Raw genomic sequence first — 27741 nt, forward strand, 5'->3', positions numbered from 1 at the left:
ATTTTATATGTACGTATAAAACTTACCATAGCTGTTTTTTTTATCTTGAAATGCTAATGGCGGCTGTGAATAATATTACAAAAATATGGCATAAAGGAAACATTTCCTATTTAAGACAAATTGTTAAACTGATGTGTTTGGAGCCTTTATCAGTACTATGCATCTTTTATCCCAAACTCAACGACTGAACGTTTTTTCCTTAAAGCAGTACTAGTGTTCTAATCATGTCAAGTCATTCATAAGTTGTATTAAGAGCATTTTTATGGTTGAAATACCTCCTCGTATGCCATATTTGTGTGATATTATTTACAACCGCCATTTGTATTTCAATATCAAAATATAATAATCAGTGTTTGTATATATAATAAAGTCAAATCTGGTCAAAGAAATGTCCTATTGTGTAATATATGCGATAGAATGAGCTAATCATGTCCCATTTAAACATGCAATTTTCGTATGTTTTGTTGAAATTTACAAACAACTTAACAAATTACATGCCAACAGCAGGTACTAAGGTTTGTCATAATACGTAATAAAGGTTGATGTGTTAAATTATACCATATACAAAGTTAAAAGAAACTTCGAATGCATTAATATGAACTCGAAATGGCCTGCACTTGCACACTTGGAAGGCGTGTAGCAAGATGTCAACAAAAACCACAAGGCTGTTGACGTAGCAGGCGATAAAGGACCAAACTATACTATAACTAAACTATACCATTTACCGTCTAAGTATATTAACACTTACTAAGCGAAAAAAACTGTATCATATATAGACGATATATGTCCAACCCGGTTACATATGAATATCGTACACCCTTTGACTTAACATTTTCCTATTTTTTTGCCAAGTCAGAATTGCTGATATAGTCTTTACCTTTGTGCTTTCATATCAAACAGAGCATCAGCCTACATTTCTATATATCCAAGATAATATTCGGTGTAAGAGTGAAAAAACGGACACAGTTTATATAGCATTTGTTTTATACAGATATACTGCTCATAATCATAATAAAAATTAACAACACGTTAACTATATTGTTTTTATGTTTATTTCTTAATTGTTTTGGCAGTTAATCACCATATAAGTCTGTAGAAATATAAATATACTGTTGTAATACACGTAATTTTCAAGCTGTATCACTGTAAACACAGCAGCTGATCCAGAGAAGAATTCTGTTCTGTCACTTTCTTTGTCTCGCCAACAACATTTCATTCCTCCGACATTCCTGAATGTAAAACAATTAAAATTTTAACAGCAAATATTGACAAAAAAATCATAGTGAAACTTAATGAATAATTTCAACACCAACCTCATGATGATGTGGAAACTCTGAATCTAAAGGATACGACTATGATAATTTCAAAACTGAATATGTAAATTGTCAGGCATACAGTTGAGTGTAAGCTAACCTTAAACTAGTAGTGCACTACATTTAAGCTGTATGTAATTGTAAGTACTGTGTGAGTAGTAAAAGTATCATTCTGATGGCCGTTACAACATGTTATTCCAACATAAGTTAATTATAGATTTGATATGTATTATACATAATCAATTTGATTCAAAGAGCAATTGTGAAAATAAACACACATGTAAAAGAAATGGTTTGTATGTATTTCTTTGTCGAATAACTGATCAATTATTTATTTTATCATTCATATTTTTCTAACTAAATATACAAAGAAAAGTGCAGGTATTACTATGCTTGAATAAATTCCTATAAAACTGCTGCGAAGCTTCAACAAAAAAAATTACAGGATATTGATGTGTGAAAAAGTAAAAAGAGAATAAGTTTCCTGCTTCATTGGCGACCATCATCATGTCAATATAGATCAAATCAAGGTTATACAACGTCTCCAAAATGACACCTGTGGTTCTAACAACGGTACAGATTTCCAAAGAAGTTAAACCCACAATAATGTCTTGTTTACTGATCAACATAGTCATAAAAAAGCCAACAATATTTGTTTGTGGTTGAACGACCTATTTGAAATAGTATGTGTACCTCTTTGAAGTCTTTGACGGTTTGGAAATACAGACGTTGCTTTTCTATAAGATCAAGGTAATCATCATTCAGTCTGTCCCTTTTCATTTTCTCCTCCTGTTTACGTTTCTCTACCTGGAATAAAACAATAACAAAACTTAAAAAAACTCATAAAACACTTTCTGCAAACGAATGATTAAGTTTTTATACAATGCCTAAACTTAGATACTGTCAATGCCACTCTCCTTAATCTGGTGATTCGCTTTTTACTTTGTAATTAAAAGGATTATCTTTTCGATTAAAAGAGACTAAGCCGTTGATTATCATATTCAGCCTCTCTATTTTCAGTACCTGTGGCCTAGAAAATTTTACCAACTACATAGCAATACAAGCCATAGAATGTCTAATATGGCTTTTAGCAATATGACAAAAGTCCATCATTTCAGCAGGATTTGTAACCGGGCTCTAATTTCCATTTCTGCCTGATGTGACTTCTTCATTCTGATACCGGAACTTGATTTTAATTCTGACATATTTTTTCAAGGTTAAGTAGACATCACACTTGCCTTTGATTTGTTTGCCTTCACACCATCCACAATCTGTTCAAATTGTTTCAAAAATTGTTCCTTTGCTCCAGGAGACGCCATGGCCCTAAATAAAAAGAATTCATACTTAACAGGCAAGTGCAAACAATTTAAATTTTCTGAAATCTTTATCAACTTAGTACTAATTATAAGCATGTCCTGTACATGTAATGTTCTGATAGTTTTCAATCTTGTAGAGACCAACCAACCAATTGTTTTCCCATAGACCTTAGTGTTAACGTTTTGGATAATTTCATTCAAATGCTTGAATTAAATATGACGATTATGGTTTATAACAAAAGTTTAGGGTCTGATATAACACCTAATCAAAAAAAAAAGTTGGGTCCTTCAGCTCAAATTTTCTCCAGGGTAGCCATTTTGAAAATAGGTGAATTTCGCAGTAAAAATTCTCAAAAATCTTAAATGTTTACCTGTTTACTATTATTACGTGAACTTTTGGGAAAAAAACCAATCGGACTATATCAACATTTCTTATTGATAGTTACCTATCAGGCTACATATCTATTTTCTCACTTCATAACATACTGGCCAATCAGTGGCTGCCAGACATTTTATCCTTGGCTCAACGTTCTATACACAGGGGCTGTTTCAAAAATATATTTTTTCAATTGGTTGGTTGTTCCCTATACAGTGGCGTTCTAGGTCAATATACTGTTGTTGTATGGAAATAACATAACCTCAATATATTTAATCAATATTTAATAAACCGAGTTATAAAATGAGAATGTTATATTTATTTTCGATCATATCTATAGTGCATGTTATAAATATTAAGTACAACAAGTTGTACATTGTCACAGACGTTTTAAAACAGCATACAGGAATACAGTTACTCAAGATTTTCAAGACTAGTAAAAGTATGAATACATTTATTATACATATTTGGAGTTTCCTTATTTTTGATGGCTTACATTTACATATATAATTGGATTGTTCGAATTATGAATAAAATATTAAGATTGATTGATGAAGTATGTCTAAATTAGGAATTCTCCCTCCGAAAGAAATACTAGCATGAATGGATGTTAAGTATGTTGTAGATAGTTAATGGGAAATTTATACATAATCTTTAATATGTCATAAATAGTTAATATAGGATCCCAACACAAAACGATTATTTATTTGATAAATAATTAAGTAGTTAAAAGGCAAATCAGTTTGTAGAAATATTAACTAAATTTGTCCATCTAGAAAATTTAACAAATAGTGTCAAATAGTGACAAAAATGAACTAAAAATAGTTGAATAATTGTTAAAATGAATGGATGAACGTTTTTTTTATGGACATTTTAAGAAGTCTTCTTCTGAGAACAATTTTAGTAAAATTACGTATCATTTTGTTAACGTGTAATTTTGTGTAGTAAAATTCAAATACATTTAGCATGCATGATACATATATAATATACTTACTGTGCGAAACTATCATGAATCGAATTCAGTAAATTCACCTGAAAGTAAATATAAAAAGTTTGCTGATTTGAAAAATAAACAAAATTAGAATTACATTAAGCTCTCACTCAAATGAACACATATCACAAAGCTGACATTTCTGATGTTTTTTTTTTATGAATGTAATGTACAATATTTTATCAACACAGTTCGTTTAATGGTAATTCTTTATGACACAGGTCATGTATGTATAACTCTGCAGTGAGACCTGAGCAAATCGATGTAGAGCAAAGGAGATCATGTATTCAATAGTGGTTATTGAGTTGCTAGACTCCTGATCTAGACACCCAAGCCACCTAGGGCCAGGTTAGTAAATTTATGTATAAGTTGACTGGTTACACACTCAATCTTACTAGTCTTCATCAGGCCATACAAATTTTTCAATAACTCAGTCTAACTAGGAAATACGTGTATTATCCTTTTCCAGTTCTGAAATGACAATAATATAACCCTACAGAGAATGCTCAAACACCAGTAATGTTTGGTCATTATGTCTAAGCTAAAGTCATTTGCATTGTTATTTTGAAATGACAATAATACAAGCCTGCACTTACCTCCTTGTTTAGGTAGAGCTTTGTATCATCCAATGTATTGTACAGGGTGTAAAATTGTTTTGTCTCTTTGTGGGTAGAGGAAACTGAAAAATATCATGGTTACACATTTATCTCATAATGACCTCTCTATAACTCAAAGTTTTTGATTAATATATCAACTGTAGCTGTCATAGGTAATTTATTACTTTAAGAAATCACAATACAGTAATAACGATGGTATAATCCAATATAGGTACTGGATCCTAACAAACAAATGTTGGATGCGTATTACTAGAAATAGATAATTTTCAAGTAGTAATAGCGACAGTGCAGACAAGTAAATTGTCGAATTTTCAAGGTAATCTGCCCTTTTATCAAGACACGGGTAAATTACAAACGATCACATATAGATATAGAACATGGAACAGTTACACAAATATAGTCGGTATAAACAACAACAATACAGGGTTATTAATCAGCCAATTCCATATTGGCCCTATTATTAGGCCAAGGTCTGTCATATTGGCCCTGTTATTAGGCCAAGGTCCGTCATATTGGCCCGAGGCCACAGGCCAAGGGCTAATTTGACAGACCAAGGCCTAATAACAGGGCCAATATGGAATTGGCTGATTAATGACTCTTTTATTAATTAACTACTTGCATATTGGTAAAAATATGAAAAAACATATTTTTGCCAAATAACATTTAATGACAACAATACATGTAATAATCAGTTCAACAAATTTAATGACAACAATTAATTCAATAAAAACATTCTAACAAGAATCATTATAATGAGTCAGTTCAATAAATTTAATTTATTCTTGAGAGCTGGATAGAGATCTAGACTGATGGGAATATTTCATTTGTTTCTGTGGCGGCATGAGAGTGATGGTAATGTTACCTCCTGATATGTTTGCACCAGATAAGAGAGTAAAGGGCAGATAACCCTGTTCAGAATTTGATACTGTACTACTGGATGCTATCGAAAAACTGAGCCAATACGAGAAAACTGGGCCAATATGATATTGGCTCAGTTTTGCCCATATTGGCCAAGTTTTCCAGTGATATTGATTGGGCCGTTTTTGTAATATTTTTACCAATATGCAAGAAGTAAATTAATAAATATTGTTATGTTGTGAAAACGATCCCTTGGACTACTGAACTAAATGGCAAATATTTATGTTATCAATTCCGAAACGTATGATTCAGAATCCAGGCTAAATTATTCCCAATTAAAGGTTCGTGATCCAGTGTCAACAAAGCTTGTCATAACTTACTTTGGTGATAAAGCTCAACAAATCGTCTCTGATACTGGCTCATTTCTGCCCGAGAGGGGACCTCATCGATCTTTCTCTGAAGTACAGCAATCTCTCGAGTCTTTCTTGCCTGCAAATGTCAAAGTCACAAAGACACATCAGGATCAAATACAATTTAGGTATTAGCAACAAAATTGAGACCTCAAGCTTGACTAGGACTTCACACACTATCATGTAATTTGAATTTAGATATGAAAGTCAAAATCTATTCGAAACAAAAGATAACTTATGAACAATGTGACATCAAATGTAATCCTGTTGTATTCAGGTAAGATTCCTGATTTGATCTCATGGATTAAAAAAAAAATTGTTTTTCAATCTCTAAGTGACAACTAAAACTATTTTATATGCACATTTCAAAATAATGATTTGGAAACACGAAATTGCCTTAGTTAGAAATTTACATTTCAAAATAATGATTTGGAAACACGAAATTGCCTTAGTTAGAAATTTACACATGAAAACTTCCGTACCAAAAACTTAAAAAGTTGCTATTGCTGTTAGCAACTCGTATTTGTAGAAGAAACTGGAAATATGTTGACGCAACATAAATGCCTCTGCAGCCCGCTTCATTTCAACCACATAAAATAATTGCATCATTATACAATATGATTAAACAACATGACCATCGGATACAGTTTGCACCTGTAAGAGCATATTTTGGAAGTACAGGATACCCATCAACTGATAGGGAAGCAACAGCTTCACAAACTGAACCTTAGACCCAACAGCTTACTCCATACCAACAGGCAGTGAGCAAGTCTAACAGATGGGCAAGTGAACTAAATTACTAAGGGTTTAGAATCCCTATCAACACACTGAAGTAAATGTAAAAATACAGAAATATATCAAGCCTGTTTGATTCTAGTATCTCTAAAACAAGTTTTGCCGTTTTGTTACTTTTTGACCCCCACAAATGCCTAAAAAAAAATTACTAAGAATTTTAACTTGTATAAAAAGATGTTATTAATTTCAAGATTTATCAAATTGCACGATATCAAATCCTAACCATATATTAGACCATTAAGCAAAATAAATGCTAAATTTTTAGTATTTGAACACCACTTTTCTTTAAAAAATAGGTAACAAATACTCTTACCTATATTGTAGCGGCAGGCAGACAGACAGATGGACAGACAGAATCGACCGTAAAACAGTGTATGTCACAGACTAAAGCTTATTGGGGTATAAAAATGAGTCTTCTGCATACTTTGCTAAAAGGATTTGTGACCTATTCTTAGTACAGACCATTCATCACTGGTTGACAAACTCTGCCAAACCAAACAAATTTGTGATAGATAGATGAAGAGTAATATTTCATGTTTCAAAAATCTGTGGAGGGTATAAAAAACTTTTCACTTACGAGTAGAAGCCTAATCTTGTGTAGTTTTTCCTTATCGGCAGTATACTGCTTGTCTATCAGGCTGGCTCTCTCCTGTAAAGACATGGAATAATAAACCCTGCAATACGATAACCATAATGTTCTATAACTACAAGGGATCAAGGTTATATGATATCATACACTGAAATTTCCTACAAAATCAAATCATGATTAATGATTAAAAATTCAGTTCACAAAAGTTATTTAAGAATATGTTTGTAAACTATCAATAAGGTTGTCCTTATTTGACATAACATGGTACCCATACTTAGTGTGGATACAGATCTGGTCTATCTGAATTCAACACCATTTCAAAAACCTTTAAATATTGCAATAAACTTTTTATATACAATAAGGTATTTCATCTTAAAGATTTTTAACACTTCAATTGCTTCATACTATACCAGTATATAAATATGTGGTTTCATTGCCAATTCATCCATTTCTTATCATATGAGATCTACAAATTTCTAATTATATCATTTGAGATTTACCTTAAAGAATGTCCCGTTTGAAGGCACATAATATCATCGAAAAAAGGGTTGCTCTCCCAATATGGAGCAATGAATGATATATTCAAGAATTTTTCAAGGCCACAGGTTAGAATTCAAGACTTTTTAAAGCCAAAAGTAAATTTTCCACAGTATGAAAAAAAACCCACACAAAATATAATTTGAAATAAATTACGCAGTTATAAACTTCTGCTTTGGTTTGTACATATAACTGGTAGGCTGTTAAACATGTAGGAAATAAGCTATAGAGGTAATCATATGAGTGTGAACACCTGTTTATTACAACAGGTACAGTTGATCCTCCTTGCATAATTATCATTATAGCCATTGCGGTGTTTACCACTCTGTCAGCTAGTTGCAAGTTTTGTACAAAGGTTGAACATACAAACAAAAAAATGTATTATCATTAAATATCGAGTATGACAGTTTTTATTGATCCCTATCAGGATGGCTACATCTCACCATAGTGGTTTTTTACATGAAATTTGGCTCCAATCTTTAAATTTATCATTGTGTGAAGTTTGATTAAACACCATTAAGGAATGAAGCTGTTGGAGTGCTGACAAACTTAAGTGTTACATACATTGTATGTACTACATACACACAAGATAGAAGGAGAGGAAACCTATAGTCCCCCAGGTTACAGTAGTTTATTACCCCATAAGTAATCCTTTTTGTGACCCGTACACGTTTGTGCCCTGAACCCTTCAATTTCTCTCCTAGCTAAAACATCACAATTACTATCACCCTCACCGTTCTGTATCCCGACCCCCTCAATCTGCCCCTTAGTGTCAATCCTTACTTCTAATCTCTAGTTCTTAACCCTAAAGCCCTTATTTTAATTGCCACCTGTTGGTGGGTACCTTATCTCCGCTATCATCCTCAGAGCTCTGGTCCCTCAACTCCTCAATCTGTCCTTTCAGGCGAGTCATCTCTTCTTTACAATGAGCCTTGAAATCCTGCTCCTGTTTCTTCAGGTTTTCGTTCATGGCTACCAGTGCCCTCAGTCTCTGTAGAATACTGAGAAAACAGAAAACTTTAAAAACCCTAGTTTCTTCTTTGTTAGACTGTGACTTCTGTTTCTAATCTATACCTTCAATGTTGTTTAAATAGAATGTAAACACAACCAAATCTGATGCATTCTGTATTTTAAACTAGAACTTCAGTCGTCATAGCTAATTAATGCCCTATTTCCAATTTCCAAACTCAACTCAAAATGGAACAAAATTGAGCAAAATTAAAAATGAAAAAAAAACAACAAAAAAACAAAAAAGTTAAATGTAAAAACCACATCAAAATAAGAGGGGGGGGGGGGAATCTTGAAACTGTCACCAAAATTGGGTATTAAAACTAACCCTCCCCCCCCCAAAAAAAAACCCCCAACCTTTTAAGCTTGGATGAAAAATGTTGGAAGAGTTGTCAGGTCCACATTTTCACTACATAGGAAAAGGGGCCTAACTGCTATAAATACGAGTCAGACAGAGAGGAAACCTATAGTCACCCTGGGTTTCACCAGTAGGGGGCTAACAAGCATACTGGGTATTGCTAAAGCAATATATGTCCCCTAACGGCCCTTGATCCAAAACCATGAAACTCAAACTTATCTGAGATATTATGGTCCTTTATATATCACTGTGTGAAGTTAAATCAAAATCCTTTTTTTAATCATAAATTAATTTCGGTTACTAAAATTTTTACAGATTAATTTAGCAATTTTTAACTGAACTGTTGACATTTTTGCATTGTGGAGATGCATAAGTTGGAAACACTTATTTGAAAAATTCTAGAGAATAAAGTGTTGTGGTAGATCTAGAGGTTTGTTCTTTGAAATCAAAACAAGCTATCACGGAACCATTGTCTTCGGTACAGAATAATCACCTCTGGTTTTCTTCTGTTTCTGTGGCATTGAGTTTCTCCATTTCTGAATCAATCTTTTCACTTCGGGATTGAGCCTGTCAACAACACAAGAAATGCAGATTTTTGAATGATGCAATGTAATTTGCATATGTGCGGAGCATTGTATACATTTTTGAAATTATATTCAAAATTCAAAGCTACAAATTTTGATCAGTTATCTCCCCTTCACAGATTGTATGTGATCACAAACCCTAGAATTTCAAGATGATGGAAAGACCCATACAGTCAAGAGATTAAAAACTAAAGCGATACATGAGCTTAACCAAAAAATTCTTCTCTCATTTCACATTCTAGGAACACAGGATTATAGTCCTTTATCATTGTGTGAAGGATCATCTCTAAATGTGTATGAAAGAGGTTTTTTCTTGTATTTCAAAGAAATTGTTTCTATACTTTCCAACTTTATGCTTTCAAGTATTTTGCCCAAAACTTATACACTTTATGTTCTCAAGTATTTTGCGCTCAACATATATTTCGCTTAGTAAAATGTATTTTCGGAATCATATAACAATATCATATTGCCTATTTTTCACCACCCTTCGCCTGAGCCAATACATTTTAATTTTTCGCTCCTGCTCCAATACAACATTTCCAAGATAAAGAAGTAAGCTCTCTATCAGTACGAATTAGACCAGACTCGACAAGTATTTTTGGTCGACTTTACCTGTTTTAGTTTCTCCTGTGTCTCCAGATATACTTTGTGTAGCTCAGCATGTTTAGTCATCACCTACAAGGGATAATTAGATTAAAGAAACATGTTTTTGAATTGTATGCCTCCAGTTCCGGTTTGATGGAAATGGAGCTGAATGCAAAACCAAGCCAATGTCAATAACATGTCAAAATCTAGTCAAAGTCCATAACATGTAAAAATTTAGCAAAGAGTCATTAAATTAGCAATCATGAAAAACACAAAACGAATTATATTAAATGCTGCTTTAAATTGTATAGAAAATGATTATATAAATAAAATTTGATGTTCAGTACTACAATACAAAAAGTTTAAGACATATTTATAATTCACAACATCAATGCGGCTATCTGTGGTTAATTATTCATACCTCATTAATACGTCTATCTACATGTTTAACTATTCATACCTCATCCATGCGTGTTTTCTGTTGTTGGATCTGTTTCGTAAGAGCACCAGTGATCCGTTTGTGTTGTTGTGCCCCGCCCACTCTCTCCGTCTTCTCGATTTGTTCTATCTCTGCTTGCTGAAATTGTAACATATTTAGTTTTTAATACAGTAATTTATGCTGCACCTGGAAATCATTATTCTCCAAAGGCCATTAAGGCTGAACCTGGCTAAATTTCATAGGGCTTGTTTCCATTCTCCAGTCTTTCACCAGGTAAAATGAAGTACCTGCAAATGCACACAGTGGTATTCATTCTCAAATTAAGATATCATTAAATTTAAAAAGGTGAAAAGAAGGAAATTCATGTTATTATGTACTTGGTCATTTTAAAACTGTTTCATTCTTTTTCACTCACTGTTTTGTTTAGAAAAATACTGCGATGCATACTTTTGATGCACAAATAAGAACATCAAAATCCAACAGCTCAAATCTTTACTCAAATCTATTTCGTTAGAGCTTGGTACATAACTCAAAATCCTAATAAAGAACAACACAGGACATGTAAATGATTCCAAATTTCAGTGTATGAATAGTTTTCTACAGTATACAATGGATTTAAAATTATCTGCAAAATATGTTAAACCCAACTAATTAACATATCTTTACTTCACCTTTCTGAACAGGTACACACTATTGGTGACTATATGCAGGTACAACTTACTTAGAGGTCTATTCTAAAGGAATATAAATGGAGGGCTGGAATATCATCAAATATTTTACAGAGAAAACATTGAAATATATTATACAGTTGATCTCTGGGTATTACAGTGGCACAATATAATATTTGTCTACAAAGCTTACTATAACACACTGTATTCATATCAAACATAAATGCCATGGCGACATATATAAGAAGTTCAATGCTTATTTGTAGAATATTTACAAAGCGAAGCATGCATTTTTCTGTGATGAATTCTGTAGTTGAATTATATCCTTTAATAAACTTAAGATTGTACATATATAGAACATATAAGTTTGGTGATGTCATGCATATAACATCTAAATCATCATAAAATGTGATAAAAACATTCTGTGTTTACCAAATAATTATGTTTCGTCAAAAATACTGATGTTTTGAAAAAATGGGGTAAAACTATATACAATTGACTACATGTATATGTTTGTGTCAAACCATGCATCAAAGATATAACGAGAATAATCATGACTTAAAAATGAAATTAAATTATCACATACCAAACAAATATCAAAGAATTAAAAGAAAGTAATTATAAGTTAGCAAATATCTCCTTCCGTTTATCAAACCAGCTGAATCCATTCAAGAAAGCAGCTGGTATACCACCATAAAATATAAATGTGTAAATACAAACAGACTCACAGAAGACAATCTATGCAAGGAATTAAAAATGAAAATTTTTCTATTTTTGAATCAATATATATATTAACATTTATAAAAAAGAAAGAAAAAAGAATGAAAATCTTAAATCATTTCTTAAAACTGTCTTATCATTCTTCAAATCGTAATTTGTCAAATACCCATATAGTTTTCCCTAAAAAACTTACTTTTTCTGCATACTCGGATGCGATCTGCTGAATTTCTGCCGACTGCATGCCAACGATGGAACCAACCGCACTCGCAGTCAATTTGCCCTAATACAACAAAAGCATGCCATTCAAACATTCAAATGATAAGGATGATCTTTGAAATGATTGGATGATTAAAAAAAGTACTACATTATAGTATAAAGAATAAGCACTACACATACATTACTCCAACATGCATTTTGGAAGAATTTTACAATGAGAAAAACTTTCACTTTAAGTGTCAGTACATCAATTTTTATAATAAAATTTTTGTGTTACTACAAAAAAATTGATAAATTGCATGGCAACATATCAGAAATTAAAGTTCAATATTCCACATCAAAGGTACACAGGAATTGATGAGACAAAAAAATGTACTGTATATATGTCTCTGATAAAATGTACACAAGTACTGATGACACAACATTAAATATACACAAGAACTGATGACACAACATAAAATGGACACAAAAACTGATGACATAACATAAAATAGAAAATAAGATCTACTCAAAAGGAATAACAAAATGCATGCATTCATCATTTATTAATAAAAAGCATTCAAACGGGAGATTACTCTAATGAATTCACAGGGATTAACTGTGGTTGTTGTTTGTATGTATCAGCTTTTATCATACACAGTTAAATCTTATTTAAAATGATTAGAAAAGTGCACCTTTGATATAACAATCATATTGTTAAAAGCATTTAAATCCTTCAAAAACTTAATGGAATTGCCTAAGGAAACTTGAGGTATAGCACAGAAACACATTTTCTATTTTTAGAAAGTTACCTATGACCTTCGGACATGAAAAACAATCCCAAACAAGCACTCATGGTAAGGAAGATCTGCATGATGTTCGAGTTTAATTGGCCCAACGGAACAAGAGTTATCACACAGAAACTTTTTTATGGGCCCAACGGAACAAGAGTTATCACACAGAAACTTTTTTTTCTATTCTTAGTAACAATGACTTTGACCTTTGGACCAGTACAAAAAAACAATCCACTGCAAACACTTGTGGTAAGGAAAAAGTGTATGAAGTTTAAGTTAATCAGCCCAATTAAGGGAACCTGACTTGTCGCATGGAAACCTTACTGTGGACGCGCCGCTGCATAAAACGACACTGACACAGACGCCAATGATGCTGACCCCAACAAAATGATAACTATATGTCACCTGATTTTTGAAGGCAACACAAAAATGGAACTGAAAATCTTGAGCCCATATTAGGCAAACTGGCAATTGGCAAACACCTACATATTGTAAACATTTCAGGGAACCAATTTCACATTTACAAGCTCTTTAATTCGAAACTTTTTTTTTCAATCTAAAAATAAAATAAAAACTAGTCTATGAAAAGCCTGGAAAAATACTCTGCAGTAATAATTTCATGACCTATACAGTTAATAAACAAAATTCTCAATTATAAATTGACGAGAGTTTATCAGATCTTATTTTTTCAGGGAATGAAGGTTTGATTACTGAAAAAAGTTTGACCTTACTTCACTAGTGAAGTCTCACACAGGAATGAACCTCCTAAGACACCACAAAACCATTTTGTTTACCTATGTTACATTTAACATATATGCCTGTTTTATTCACATACAATGTATATGAAGCTTTAGTACAATCAAGGGGAAATAACTCCAAAAAATACAGTTAGGTCCCAGTAATGACAGTAACTCATGATTACTAGACAAATCAGGCCAAAGGTAAACAATGTTAAGATTGTAATTTTGTAATCAAACTACTTCTTTTCTGATTTCTAAATAATTAGCTTTCTTTTTTAAGTTGGAAGCTATGAAAATATACCAGTCTGCATACTCACGATGTGGAATTAATTAAGAGCAATTAATGCACATATCATGTATGTGAATGGGGCATGGCATAAATGTTCAATTGTGAAGACCAAATCGTTGTAGATTTTGCCAAGCCCCTGTGTACAGTATGAGAGCCAATATGAATACCACAACTTCAAAAAAAAAATTATTTTGAATTCAAGGAAATGTACATGTAGTTATCAAAATTATTCAACTTTTCAAAACCCTTCCAACAGAGTTTCAAAATGTAATTCAATGCAATGACAGGATATTGCAAGTATGCATCTGCTTGCCAACTGCTTCCAATCTGCTCAATTAGAAACCAGGATATACCCCAAAACACGATTAAAAAAGATATAAAAATAATCAGATCTTGGACAGCATCTGAATTCACCATATTCAATTTCTAATATTTTTTACATAGGGACTTGGCAGAAATTCCCAACGATTGGATTTTATTTGCCAGGTCCCTGTGCTTTTTTTTCTAGTGTATTAGATTCAGAGTCAAAAAATCAATCCAACAATTGGATTTATTGGCTAGGTCCCTGTGTTTTTTTTCTAGTGTATTCGATTCAGAGTCAAAAAAGCAATCCAACAATTGGATTTCATTTGACAGGCCTCTGTGGTTTTTCTCTAGTGTATAAGATTCATAGTCAAAAAATAAATTTCTCCTTCATATGAAAAGATTACAAGTTATTTCTTTTCAATATAATTTGCATTAACAATCTCTGTGTAATCACACGGAATAACAGAACTCAATGAAGCAGAAAAACAAAGGCCAGCTTACCACCATCTGTTGAAAGTTAACAACCACACAAACGCATACAACTGGTAATAACAAATCAGAGAAGAAATTGAAATTTAAACAGGTAGATGTCTGGCAAGTTAGAGACAGATCTACAACCAAGAGAGAAATAACAATATAGACGTGCACAGCTTGCATGGGGAAAATCACAGTGAAAATATCATACTTAGATTCTGAAACTGTGTATGTATTTAAATCCAGGAATTGACTAATAGTGAACGTCACTCAGCTCTCTGGAGAACTTATTCTAGAAACTTGAATGGGATTTACAATCATCCATAATTACTAATTATATTGAAGTACAGAGATTGAAAAAATCAAAAAACCTTGTGAAGTGAAGGACTCTCGATCAGGATTGGGCAGAAATCAATGGAATACAAACAGCCGAAATAAAGGAGTTAAGGGATAAAAAGCTAAAGCAACTGAGAGAAAACAGCGTGTCAAACATCTGAATTCTTTCACAGTAGTCAACAATTTCAGAATTATCAGTCACATCATATAGAAGTCCAAGGAGGAAGGACATGAGTAAATCCAAGCCAGAGAAAATGGTTCTAATTGACAAGAGCCCCGATGAATCGGATCATTGTGACAGCAAACTTCACAATCACAAGTGTTTCCGGACAAATCTTCTGCTCATTGTTTTCTTTCTTGATATAGCAGATCTGTTTGCTGATTGGCTACTGTTTCGTGATGTTTATACAATTAAAGAGGGTCTTGTGTATGGTCCTCCTCCAGAGACTTTGACCTATGCCCTTTTGACCTTTTCTGTGATTGGAACAGTGACCTTCACCTTTGAGGTTGTGAACCTTGCCAAAGAAGTTTTCCATCGCTGCCCCTGGATCAACCCAGATCTTGTCTCTGCTATCTGTATTTGGGCTGAGGATATCCCTCAACTTGTAGTGAGTTTACGTATCATGGTCTGTCGCGAGGAGGCTATCAGCTATTTCCAATTGGTTAAGGCTGTAGTCATAATTGTTGGGGTGATAATTCGCATCGCATTCTGCTTGGTGCTCTACTGTAACACTGAAAGTTTGACAGATATAAAGAAACCTTCATGGGATGGTTGTGTTAAAATAGTATACCGCGTCCTAATAATGCTAGGTTTGCTTCTCATATTCCTCTGTTCAGTTGCACTTTTCTTCTTCACATAATTCGAGAGAAATGACGAGGGTGGTATACAATTCACTGTGCCGAAGTCTATGTTTGAAGGGAGGTATGATGATGAAAGATATTTTCAGAACGTCAGTATGTATCTACACCATCCACTGATCAATTTTGACGACGGCTCATTTCCAAATAAGGACAATGTTGGTTGGATTCGTCTCATTAGCATATATGATGTTCGTGAGAAAGAGGAGGAATTTTTTAAGATTGATTTTGATGAGGCTACGAAAACAAAGATGATTGTATGGCAATCAAATCGAAATAAAACTCTACAAGTCAAAGAATGTTACACAATTAACCGTACAGAAAAATCTCTTACATCAGAAACAAATTGTGAGAATTTTATTCCTGAAGCTAAGATGAGCATGATATTCAAATTTGTATTTGAAGAGAAAGAAATTCCAAATTTAATATTTGGTGATATCAAATTCAACTGTAAAGTAGAAGAAAACGGGGTGTGTCTCACACCACTGACAACATTTGTGACACGGGTGAGTGAGTACAGTCCAAGTGTGACTCAGCAACACGCCATCATCCATTATTATCGTACAAAATCGAACGTGCCACAGGAGAGCCATCTTCTCAGAACAGGTTCTGATAATGAAGCAAGATTTTACAGAAATGACATGGATTTGATTGACATATCATCTGTATGGAAGACTGGGTTTGGTTCATGTCAAAGTACAGGCAGTTTGGCACCCCATATTAGTACAGATGTACATGTACGATGTGATGTATAATTGTGTTTTACCATGATGTACATGTACGATGTGATGTATAATTGTGTTTTACCATGATGTACATGTACGATGTGATGTATAATTGTGTTTTACCATGATGTACATGTACGATGTGATGTATTATTGTCAATGTGATGTATTATTGTGTTTTACCATGATGTACATGTACGATGTGATGTATAATTGTGTTTTACCATGATGTACATGTACGATGTGATGTATTATTGTGTTTTACCATGATGTACATGTACGATGTGATGTATTATTGTGTTTTACCATGATGTACATGTACGATGTGATGTATAATTGTGTTTTACCATGATGTACATGTACAATGTGATGTATTATTGTGTTTTACCATGATGTACATGTACAATGTGATGTATTATTGTGTTTTACCATGATGTACATGTACAATGTGATGTATTATTGTGTTTTACCATGATGTACATGTACAATGTGATGTATAATTGGGTTTTACTATGATGTGTAGTGCCCAAATCTGACATCATTGTATATATTGTCATCGTACTTCAAAACCAAGGGTGAGAAGGTGCCTTAAAAGGTCATCAATTAAGTCATTTTCCATTTTAACATGTTTATGAATTATGTACACTTATTTCTTTCTTTTTTTTAGTTTTATGATTTTATATTTGCATGTGTTTACTAAGATGTAATTTTCTGCAATTAAAATCATTGTGATTCTTAGATTCAAAAGTTGAGTTAAAACTTTCTAACAATAATTCATTCAACGTGGTATTATGCTATCTGCAGCCAAAACACAAAATGATGCTCATTTCTGAAATGAAACATTATTGTCTAAAAGATTATATACTTCTTGACAGTATATAGCAAAAACGCAAACAAAACTATTGACATGCGCCAGTCAAGCGATTCGCTTCCTTTTTGGCCTGTTTTCCTACAATATGTATTACTGGGGACTAACACACAAGCTTTGTTATAGAAGGGATTGATGTTAAAGGACAGTGAAATATATTTAAAGAACTTTCATTTAATTGCAATAGACATGTGTGGGTAAATTACTCAATAAGACAGTTTTCTAGACAATGTACATTTGTATTGCTCTACGAACAAATCTACGGAACAACAGGTAACATTTGTGCACATGTAACTCAAACCTAACTCTTTCTTAACACACAGAGTAAAGATATGTTTCAGTTTATATCAAATGAAGACTTTTGTGATGACAACATCAAAATTAAATTTAAATATTTCTACAGTTTCAAAATGTTATTCAACCTGATCAGTAAAAATACAAAATAGGTAAAGATAAATCAAAGAAAAAGTAAGACATTTCAATAAGGAAAAACTAACACCACTGATAAAACTGGCAGTGTGTTGACAAGATAGGGGAAGATAATAAAAGAATGTATTTGTTTAAAAAAAAAAAAATTCATCAAAAAAAATAATGTTAAGCTGCTAGTCTACAACCATGCCAAAGTTCATGCATTATAAGCCTGTGACCGACTATCATCCCTCCAAAAAAATCAGTACCCACACAGAATTCTCCATGGAAGGAAGTGACATAATAATATCACGCTACCATGATCTCTACCATGGGAGAGATTCAGGTTGAGGGGTTAGAAGGTAAGCAAATGACCAATGACAAACTGACGGACCTCCTGTACTCCCATAGAGGACATGGGAGAGATTGAGGTTCAGTGGTTAGAAGGTAAACAAATGACCAATGACAAGCTGACATACCTCCTGTACTCCCATAGCAGACATCCCTGACATGAGCATCTGAATTCGTTTCTGAAAAATGAATGATTATTTTCTATGACACAATGTAAAATAATTTCCCTTTTTGTCAAAGAACGAACAATTCAGAAATCCTCTGATCATATTATCAGCTAAATTAATTTTACATGCTGTTCAGGAATTTTAATAAACTTCCTATATATTACAACAATTATGAAACAAGCTTTATTAATTAACTACAAGAGAAGAACTAAATCACTTCAGGTCCAACTTTTTGTCAATGTTACAACTTCCATTAAGTAAGGAAATTCCTGAACTTCAAATCTTCCATAGAAAAGTATTATTAGATCTAATGGAAAAACTTATTTAAGGAACTTTCCTTACACTCTGTAAGGCTTTCCTATGGAATTTTATTTTAAATTTAAGAACTTTCTTATTGACATCATCTCTATGATGTTAAGATTCTTGGAATTTTGATGGGGAGATATATTGTGCATGTTGGATTATTCATGTCTAAGAAATGTACATAGCATAGGCTTCTTTATAATTTTGACCTAGATTTACATACATAATGTACAGTGAATATTATTCGATTAGATGCTCTCTTAGAGAATCCATGGGATTTTTGAAATTATGAAAAATAAAATAGCTTGAATGATAATTTATATCTAAATTAAGAATCCAAAATTAAGAGTCTCCAATTGAAATATGGTTCTAAATTATAAATCAAAGAAATTATTTTTTATTCAGTTTTTTTTCTTTTTTAAAGAATAATTTTGACCCAAGACTGAATCTAATGAAGGACAAGAAAAAGATTCCTCTTCAGCTTCAATCATCACATCAAAGTATTATTTGGTAATCACATCAGATTATTAATTAAGAAGAATAGAAAATAGAATCTGAAACATTAATGAAGAGTTACCTCCTCCTGTTCTTGCAGTTCTTCCTCAGATGGCTCTGCCTGTTGCCCAGCAATGCCGGCGGCAGCAGCAGCTTTCTTAGAAGACTTGTCACCTTCCTAAAAAAATTAACAAAATTATTTAGACAAAAATGCCAAATCAGCCTACTGCATTCATCCTCAGGGTAATCAAAAAGTTAGAGGGGCTTAATTTGTAGGCAGAGGTTTAAATTTGGATTACCGGGGTAATACTGTGTTTGGAAAATAATTTACTTAGTTAACTAATATTTTAACCAAAGATGTTACAACATGTCCCAATTTAAGTAATACAGTTATGAGTATAAATGTGAGGCAAAGATTGAAGTTACCAGCCTGCCTATCAAGCAAGCTAGATGAAGTAAGTAATATTTAACATTGGTTACCTGGTAATTTAATGACAAAAGTTTCCAAGCCACATTGTTTTTTATCAATATGTATGTAACATCAATTTGGCTAAGAATGAGAATAACTGACTCAAAAAATCAAGGTTTATTACATTCTATTTATTAAATTTTGAAAAAAAAAAAAAATCTATAAATATTTTTATGGCACATAAAACTGTGTGTCACTTACCTATTTTATATCAATAAATTATGAACAATTCTGGAAATTTTTCACATTTCACAACAACTTAATTCAGTCAAGACTTATTGAAAAACTTTTAAACTTTTAACACAGTGACAGTACCTGTTCAGCATGGTCCGATTTGCTAATCCCATATCGCCTGAAAAAGAAAATAACCATATTATATACAATACCACAACTGACTGAACATTGAGCATTCTGATAATAGGCCTACATATGTATGATTGATTTGTGTTTAATGAAAATAAAGTTACAAAACAAACATTTAAATATATAACAGGAAAGAAACGTATTCTTTTCTAGTTTTTTTTATGAGATGTCACTAAATGAACATTTACCTGTAGCTTTGATAAAAACAGGAAATAAAAAATCTCCATTACACAAAGTCTATCGAATGATTGTATTCTTCCTTATTATTTTCATCAGCAACCAACATTCAATATTGTTACAAAATTTCTGAACATCAAAGTCAATTAATTCAAAGATATAACTTTTTTAAATTCGGAGATTAATAAAAAAAAGAGTTACCTCCCATACTCCAGTAAAGTGGAATGAACTCGGGACTCTTCATCTCGTAGTTTGTCAGCATCCTGTCGTCTGTACCGTCGCTGTGGCTTGTATACATCCTAGTACAATAAAACGGAGAAATAATCAGGACTTGTATCTAAACCATCCATGTCCTTTTAAGGAAAGTATTTGAAAAGAAGACCTCAGTAATTTTCAGAAATTCTGCTCAGACTTGTCTACACAGAAGGACTCCCTTAATCTGGTTCCATTACAAAAATTTATGCATATTGTGAAAACATCTCAAAATTAGATAATTTGGATGTCCGATATTGAAAAATATTTATTTAGGCCCCATTTTTATTTTCCTTATATCCCTTCTTAAATTTAACAATTTTGATCCCTATCATCACTTAGGGTTTCTAGAAGGACGACACAACTAGTACTGTATGATGTCCCCTATCATTACTGAGGAGTCCTAGAAGGACGATACAACTGTATGATGTCCCTATCATCACTGAGGAGTCCTAGAAGGATGACACAACTGTATGATGTTCCCTATCCTCACTTAGGGGTCCTAGAAGGACAATACAAGTGTACAATGTCCGCTATCATAACTGAGGAGTAATAGAAGGACGACACAACTGTATGATGTCCCTATCATAACTGAGGAGTCCTAGAAGGACGACACAACTGTATGATGTCCCTATCATCACTTAGGGGTCCTAGAAGGACAATACAACTGTACGATGTCCGCTAACATAACTGAGGAGTCCTAGAAGGACGACACAACTGTATGATGTCCCTATCATAACTGAGGAGTCCTAGAAGGACGACACAACTGTATGATGTCCCTATCATCACTGAGGAGTCCTAGAAGGACGACACAACTGTACGATGTCCCCTATCATCATTGAGGAGTCCTAGAAGGACGACACAACTGTATGATGTCCCTATCATCACTTAGGGGTCCTAGAAGGATGACACAACTGTATGATGTCCCTATCATCACTTAGGGGTCCTAGAAGGATGACCCAACTGTATGATGTTCCCTATCCTCACTTAGGGGTCCTAGAAGGACAATACAACTGTACAATGTCCGCTATCATAACTGAGGAGTAATAGAAGGACGACACAACTGTATGATGTCCCTATCATAACTGAGGAGTCCTAGAAGGACGACACAACTGTATGATGTCCCTATCATCACTTAGGGGTCCTAGAAGGACAATACAACTGTACGATGTCCGCTAACATAACTGAGGAGTCCTAGAAGGACGACACAACTGTACGATGTACCTTATCATCATTGAGGAGTCCTTAAAGGATGACACAACTGTATGATGTCCCTATCATTACTGAGGAGTCCTAGAAGGACGACACAACTGTATGATGTCCCCTTTCATCACTTAGGAGTCCTAGAAGGACGACACAACAGTATGATGTCCCTATCATCATTGAGGAGTCCTAGAAGGACGACACAGCTGTATGATGTCCCTATCATCACTGAGGAGTCCTTAAAGGACGACACAACTGTATGATGCAGATTTATATTCATTATTTGACATCATCTATATAATAATAAATTCAAATTAAAAGATGTTATCTTCTTAGGAGTCTTTTGTAAAATCCTTCAACTGACCTTGACACCAGCAACAGTTGTAGTAGCTTTGTCCTTGTTTGCATCAAAAACTACATCCTACAATAAAAAAAAGAAAATACACTATATAAATGATATATTTTAAAAAAAACACATGTTTTTTTGTTTTTCAATCACCTACTTGGTACCCTATTCTTTTATATGTACATGTATTGAATAGGTAACATGTTTATAGTAATGGAAATTGTTACCCCCGGTAATCCCCGAGCGCGAGATTATGATGTTTTACTAGGCATTAATAAATCTCAATCACATAAAATGGTTGGTACAGCTGCACTTGATTTTTTTCCATTTCAGGGACAATGAAAACAGATTATCTAAGTTTTATATTTTATATATATAACTGACAGATGAGGACAAATTATACAATATAGGAGACTTGTCATCTGTAAAGTCATACTTATCAGTTACAGCTGCTACGTCTAGACTAAAAAAAAATGTATCCTTCATTAAAATATTTCTATCCATACAAAACATACACGTCACCCTATATAACTGACGTTATTACCCGATAGGAAATGTATATCAAGTCAACAAGCTTGTATGATACGGCTTATCTTATCCTGATCACGGTAGGATATCAGGTCACAAGACTACATGTTTATAAAAACAATGTGTGATCTTTGCCTGTTTACTGAACAACACTTGACAATATTATGTGATGGATTTTTCCACTTTTTAAAACAAGTGTTGCCCTGTATATCCTAATACCTTAATTTTTATGCCTACAGGGATATGCTGATTTTTTTTGTGACCAACTTTCAAGAAAGCACTGTTAAAATCATGATCATTCATCATCAAGCAAGTTTAGTTCAAAATAAAATTCTAATGTTTTGTTGCTTTTCTATGATTATGAAAAAAATTCCAGACATTTATAACTGAATGTCTGTAAGACTTGAATGCTCTCAATATGTAACAATGTGTCCTGTGCAAAAGAGTTCAAAGACGACAATCAACCTTTTAACCTAGCTTGACCAACGACCATCAGAATGTGATCAGTTGAGGAATTTGAAATTGACGTGATTAATGTGGTGTGAATATAAATGAAATCTGTTGAGAAGGGTTCTCAAGATATGTCACTGGTTTGGAATATTTCTACCACTGACTATGGCTGTGGTTGCTATTGTTCGACTTTAATAGCTAGATTTGATGTTCTTGTTGATTCTGTTAAAACTGAACGAAGGCAAATTACCTAGTTTTCAAACCTCATATATTTTGAATATTTGTAGTGTCTTTGACCTTTGACTTAGTTTTGATACTGACCTCTGGTGTTTTGTGGTTTTTGTTGAACTGTGATACTGAAAAAGATCGTATGTAATCTCCCATTTCTTCCCGAGTCTCAATAGCTTTTTTCACCAGCCACTGCAAAAGAATTCAGAATTAAATTTAATTTTCATTTTACATTTTTTAAAAAGAAACTGAAAGGTTGAATGATTTCCTCAATATGAAATTATTGAGTTAGAAATGGTATATTATGAATATCTGCTAGACAGTTTTTGAAGTTCATGGTTGATAACAGCTACATTTTTTTTTTGTCTGTGGAAACAGTATACAGTTGTTCCCCGAGGCGTTGGGACCAACCCGATGAACTGTATCCAGAGGCCACAAGCTTAGGGAAACTGTTAACAAGGGAAAATGACAACTACACTACCTTGTCTCTATACCATGACAACTGAATGGTGTATCTGTGAAACTGTGACAACTACACTGCCTTGTCTCTATACCATGACAACTGAATGTAGTGTCTGTAGAAACTGTGACAACTACATTGCCTTGTCTCTATACCATGACAACTGAATGTAGTGTCGGTGGAAAGTGACAACTACATTGCTTTGTCTCTATACCATGACAACTGAATGGTGTATCTGTGAAAACTTTGACAACTACACTGCCTTGTCTCTATACCATGACAACTGAATGTAGGGTCCGTGGAAACTGTGACAACTACATTGCCTTGTCTCTATACCATGACAACTGAATGTTGGGTCCGTGGAAACTGTGACAACTACATTGCCTTGTCTCTATACCATGACAACTGAATGGTGTATCTGTGAAAACTTTGACAACTACACTGCCTTGTCTCTATACCATGACAACTGAATGTAGTGTCTGTAGAAACTGTGACAACTACATTGCCTTGTCTCTATACCATGACAACTGAATGTAGTGTCGGTGGAAACTTTGACAACTACACTACCTTGTCTCTATACCATGACCACTGAATGGTGTATCTGTGGAAACTTTGACAACTAAATTGTCTTGTCTCTATACCATGACAACTGAATGTAGTGTCGGTGGAAACTGTGACAACTACATTGCCTTGTCTCTATACCATGACAACTGCATGCATATGGTGTATCTGTAGAAACTGTCAATGTGACAACTGTACATGTATTGCTTTGTTTGTGGTTAACATGAAAACTGAACTATATTGTCGCTGAATACCATGACCAATGAACTAACTTGTCTGTGGTTATTACAATTATATTGCATTACCTGTACAACTGGGTAGATATGGATAAAGTCGAGACCTTGGATCTGATGAGGTTCAATACGATGAGGACACCTCATTTTCGGTAAGACGGCAACAATCTTCTCTGTCAGTTCTCTGGTACATACAGCATCAATGTTCATTACGATGACAATAAATGGTTATCAGCTACTAAAGGCCAAGGCAGTCCTTATTTGTTCTTCATTCACAAATCTATTACTTAAACTCAATCGTATTTATTTTCATTCCCAATTTGAATCTGTAATTGTTTCTTCACTCATTTGAGTTTAGCAAATACAAATATCCAATCAAAATGTTTTAAAGTTTAGAATTTGGAACTATACTCCTAAGGATTCAACACCCCTGGCAGCCATTAAATTAATCAATAATGACATATAATTAGCTTAATATTAAACTGTATATATTCATGAATGCATATTGCTATTTCCTGTAAAGTAAAATGAAATTTCATATTTTTGGTTGTTAAATATTTTTGGCATGTTTTAAAGAAATTATGAATACCTGATAGATGATACACAATTATTTTTTTTAACAAATCAAAATAATATACACTTTATAGTTGTTGAGAAAATCAAAACAATCAAAATACACTTAAGTACCATATTCATCCTCTAATAAGCCAAGGCAATGGGACCAACACATAAACATTGGCTCACAGTGGAATGTTTATGACAGTACGATGAAATAACATTTCTTACCATGCACCTTCAGAGAATAAATCATTAGCTATTTTATTCATCATTTTTATGAACTCTTTGAATATCAATTAATTACTTACATTTTTTGACCAATGGTAGAGTTCTCCTGAAAAAGTAGGTCAATGTCTATGTCGATACTACATGTTGTGATACACCATGTCATGCCACCAACAACCTTAAAAAAAAAAAAAAAAAAAGATACATGTTACAAAAAACAAATTCTATCATTCTTCTTTCAAGTTCAATTTCGGGGCAAAATTTCAGCACATGCTTATTGATATGGCATATTTTAAGCTACCAAGAGCTTTTTGTGGAAAAATATGGTCACTGTTATTGTATGACTAATAGAACTAGTGGAGAAAATGTCACCTAATAGAAGGTTGTCAAAGATACTTCTTAATCAAGACTAAACATTCAAGAATAACTGTAGGTTCTGTTTTTTTTTTTTTTTAGATTTTCATGTTTGTTTGTATGATCGATCGCCCCTCGAACAAAATAATTATGTATAACTAAAGTAATTATCAATATCTTGGTGTGGACCTCAGAATGACCCATTGCAGTAGTTGGTGGCTACCTCAGTGAACAATATACTTCTATAGTCTATACTGCAGATTATCTCATATTTGTAATTCATGGTAAAAACATTACTGAGTTTATTCACAAAACAAACTCATGTCTGCAGCTCCGGGATCCATCATTCACAAAACAATACTGTCAGCTAAAAGTGGATCACAAATCAATAAGATCTTCCCAAACCACTAAACTATTTGAGGATAAATATGTGCTGAGTGTCATAACACATAAATATCACTGTGAGAAAGTTTACCTTATCAAAGGGAGACAACCCTTTGATCCTTGCACGGAAATACCCAGCAGCCAATAACAGATCAATAATTTGACCTAGTTTGACATTCTGCTCCTCATCTTCTCGCACATCAAACTACAAAACATATATGAAAAGCAAATATCAACAGTCATGATTTGTACTTCTTTAAATTATTGGGTATTAATTTATTAAAACAGCTAGCTGGGTTCTTCTACATGTATATATATATGGTTTTAATGGATTTGTAAACTTTTTACAATTATTCTGATATTGATTATATCATCAGATTTTAATAATGGCCCCAGTTGTTGGCTTGCATTGGATTGAAGTACATGTGGGGTGAAACCCACATGGTCGGGCATGCAATAAGTGACCCAATACCTATGACCACCCGAATGAATGCATGGATATTTCCTGAAAATAACTGGAAATAGTGACTCTATATTATTTAACCTGTCAGATTAATCTGAAAGACCTCTCTATTTATATACCCAATTAGAACATTTGACTGACATTTAAAATTAACAACATTTGACTGACATTTAAAAGTAACAATCAACATTTCCGCTGGGTGTTTATTATGAAAGTAAAGACTAACTTTAGTGAAATTAATGAAAAAACCTGTCTGTGGCCCGACGTTTGAACAATGTTTAACTTGCAACACTGTCGCTTTCAAATAATCAGGCATTTTACATGAGCGTAGCAGAACTCAACGGGGTCGATCATCAGCGACCAGGTAGCACAATTGGTACCAGAGCATCATGTTAGTGTTCAGAGGTCCCGTGTTCAAACCCCAGTGTGGCTGTGCATTTTTTTTCCACTCCCAACTACATTGGTGCCTGCATGTGACCAAACCTTGTTTCAAGTGAGGTGAATACTTGACAAGGAGATACAGGAACCTGGGTTGTGAAGTTGGTAGGTCTTCTGGGTCAAAGACTATAAAAGGGAGGGAAGAGTGTTCAAACGTATATATGTCTCTGATATGACATGCAATCAGAATATAGGTCTCTGATACAATAAAACATTTTAAAAATGAAATGAGTGTTACAAGTTATACTATTAAATTACTACCAGGAATATTATCGGGGTTTTTTTGGGGGGAGGGGGGGGGGGAGCATAAAAAATGAACGAAACCACACATCACTGTCACTTGTTCACTTCTTGTTATGAACAAAGAACAAGGCAAATATTTACCTCTATCTCATTTCCGTCAGCATCATACTGTGTTTGTAATTTAGAGGATCCAGACCTAGCTCTTGCAAAAACACTCCCACCAGTGGTCGCCATTTTGATCCTTTGGTAGTGAGAAAAAAAGTCACATGACTGGAAATTATTTTTAGAAAATATAACCCGGAAGTTTTTTCGCCACGCGGTAATTTAGCCTTT

The 27741-nt window shown here is 33.4% G+C and overlaps 1 protein-coding gene across 2 annotated transcripts; it reads right to left on the minus strand.

Moving 5' to 3' along the window:
* Positions 1-34: 34 nt before the first annotated feature.
* Positions 35-27679, minus strand: LOC117343749 (coiled-coil domain-containing protein 93-like). 2 transcript variants are annotated; one of them, XM_033906229.1, is made up of 22 exons: positions 27550-27679; positions 26356-26469; positions 25610-25704; positions 24816-24927; positions 23583-23681; positions 22302-22358; positions 20684-20781; positions 20258-20294; positions 19556-19651; positions 18637-18687; positions 12358-12444; positions 10798-10914; positions 10365-10427; positions 9662-9735; positions 8647-8803; positions 7254-7325; positions 5852-5960; positions 4593-4675; positions 4000-4037; positions 2552-2636; positions 2007-2120; positions 35-1229 (listed from the first exon to the last, which is right to left on the minus strand). In XM_033906229.1, exons 1-22 carry the CDS (start codon positions 27640-27642, stop codon positions 1185-1187), a joined length of 1896 nt encoding a protein of 631 aa, XP_033762120.1. In that variant the 5' UTR covers positions 27643-27679; the 3' UTR covers positions 35-1184. The 2 variants fall into 2 exon arrangements, with proteins under 2 accessions (XP_033762120.1, XP_033762121.1); XM_033906230.1 differs by lacking the exon at positions 12358-12444.
* Between the last annotated feature and the right edge of the window lie 62 nt (positions 27680-27741).

The sequence above is a fragment of the Pecten maximus genome, chromosome 15 (assembly GCF_902652985.1).
Source record: "Pecten maximus chromosome 15, xPecMax1.1, whole genome shotgun sequence".
Classification (NCBI taxonomy): domain Eukaryota; kingdom Metazoa; phylum Mollusca; class Bivalvia; order Pectinida; family Pectinidae; genus Pecten; species Pecten maximus.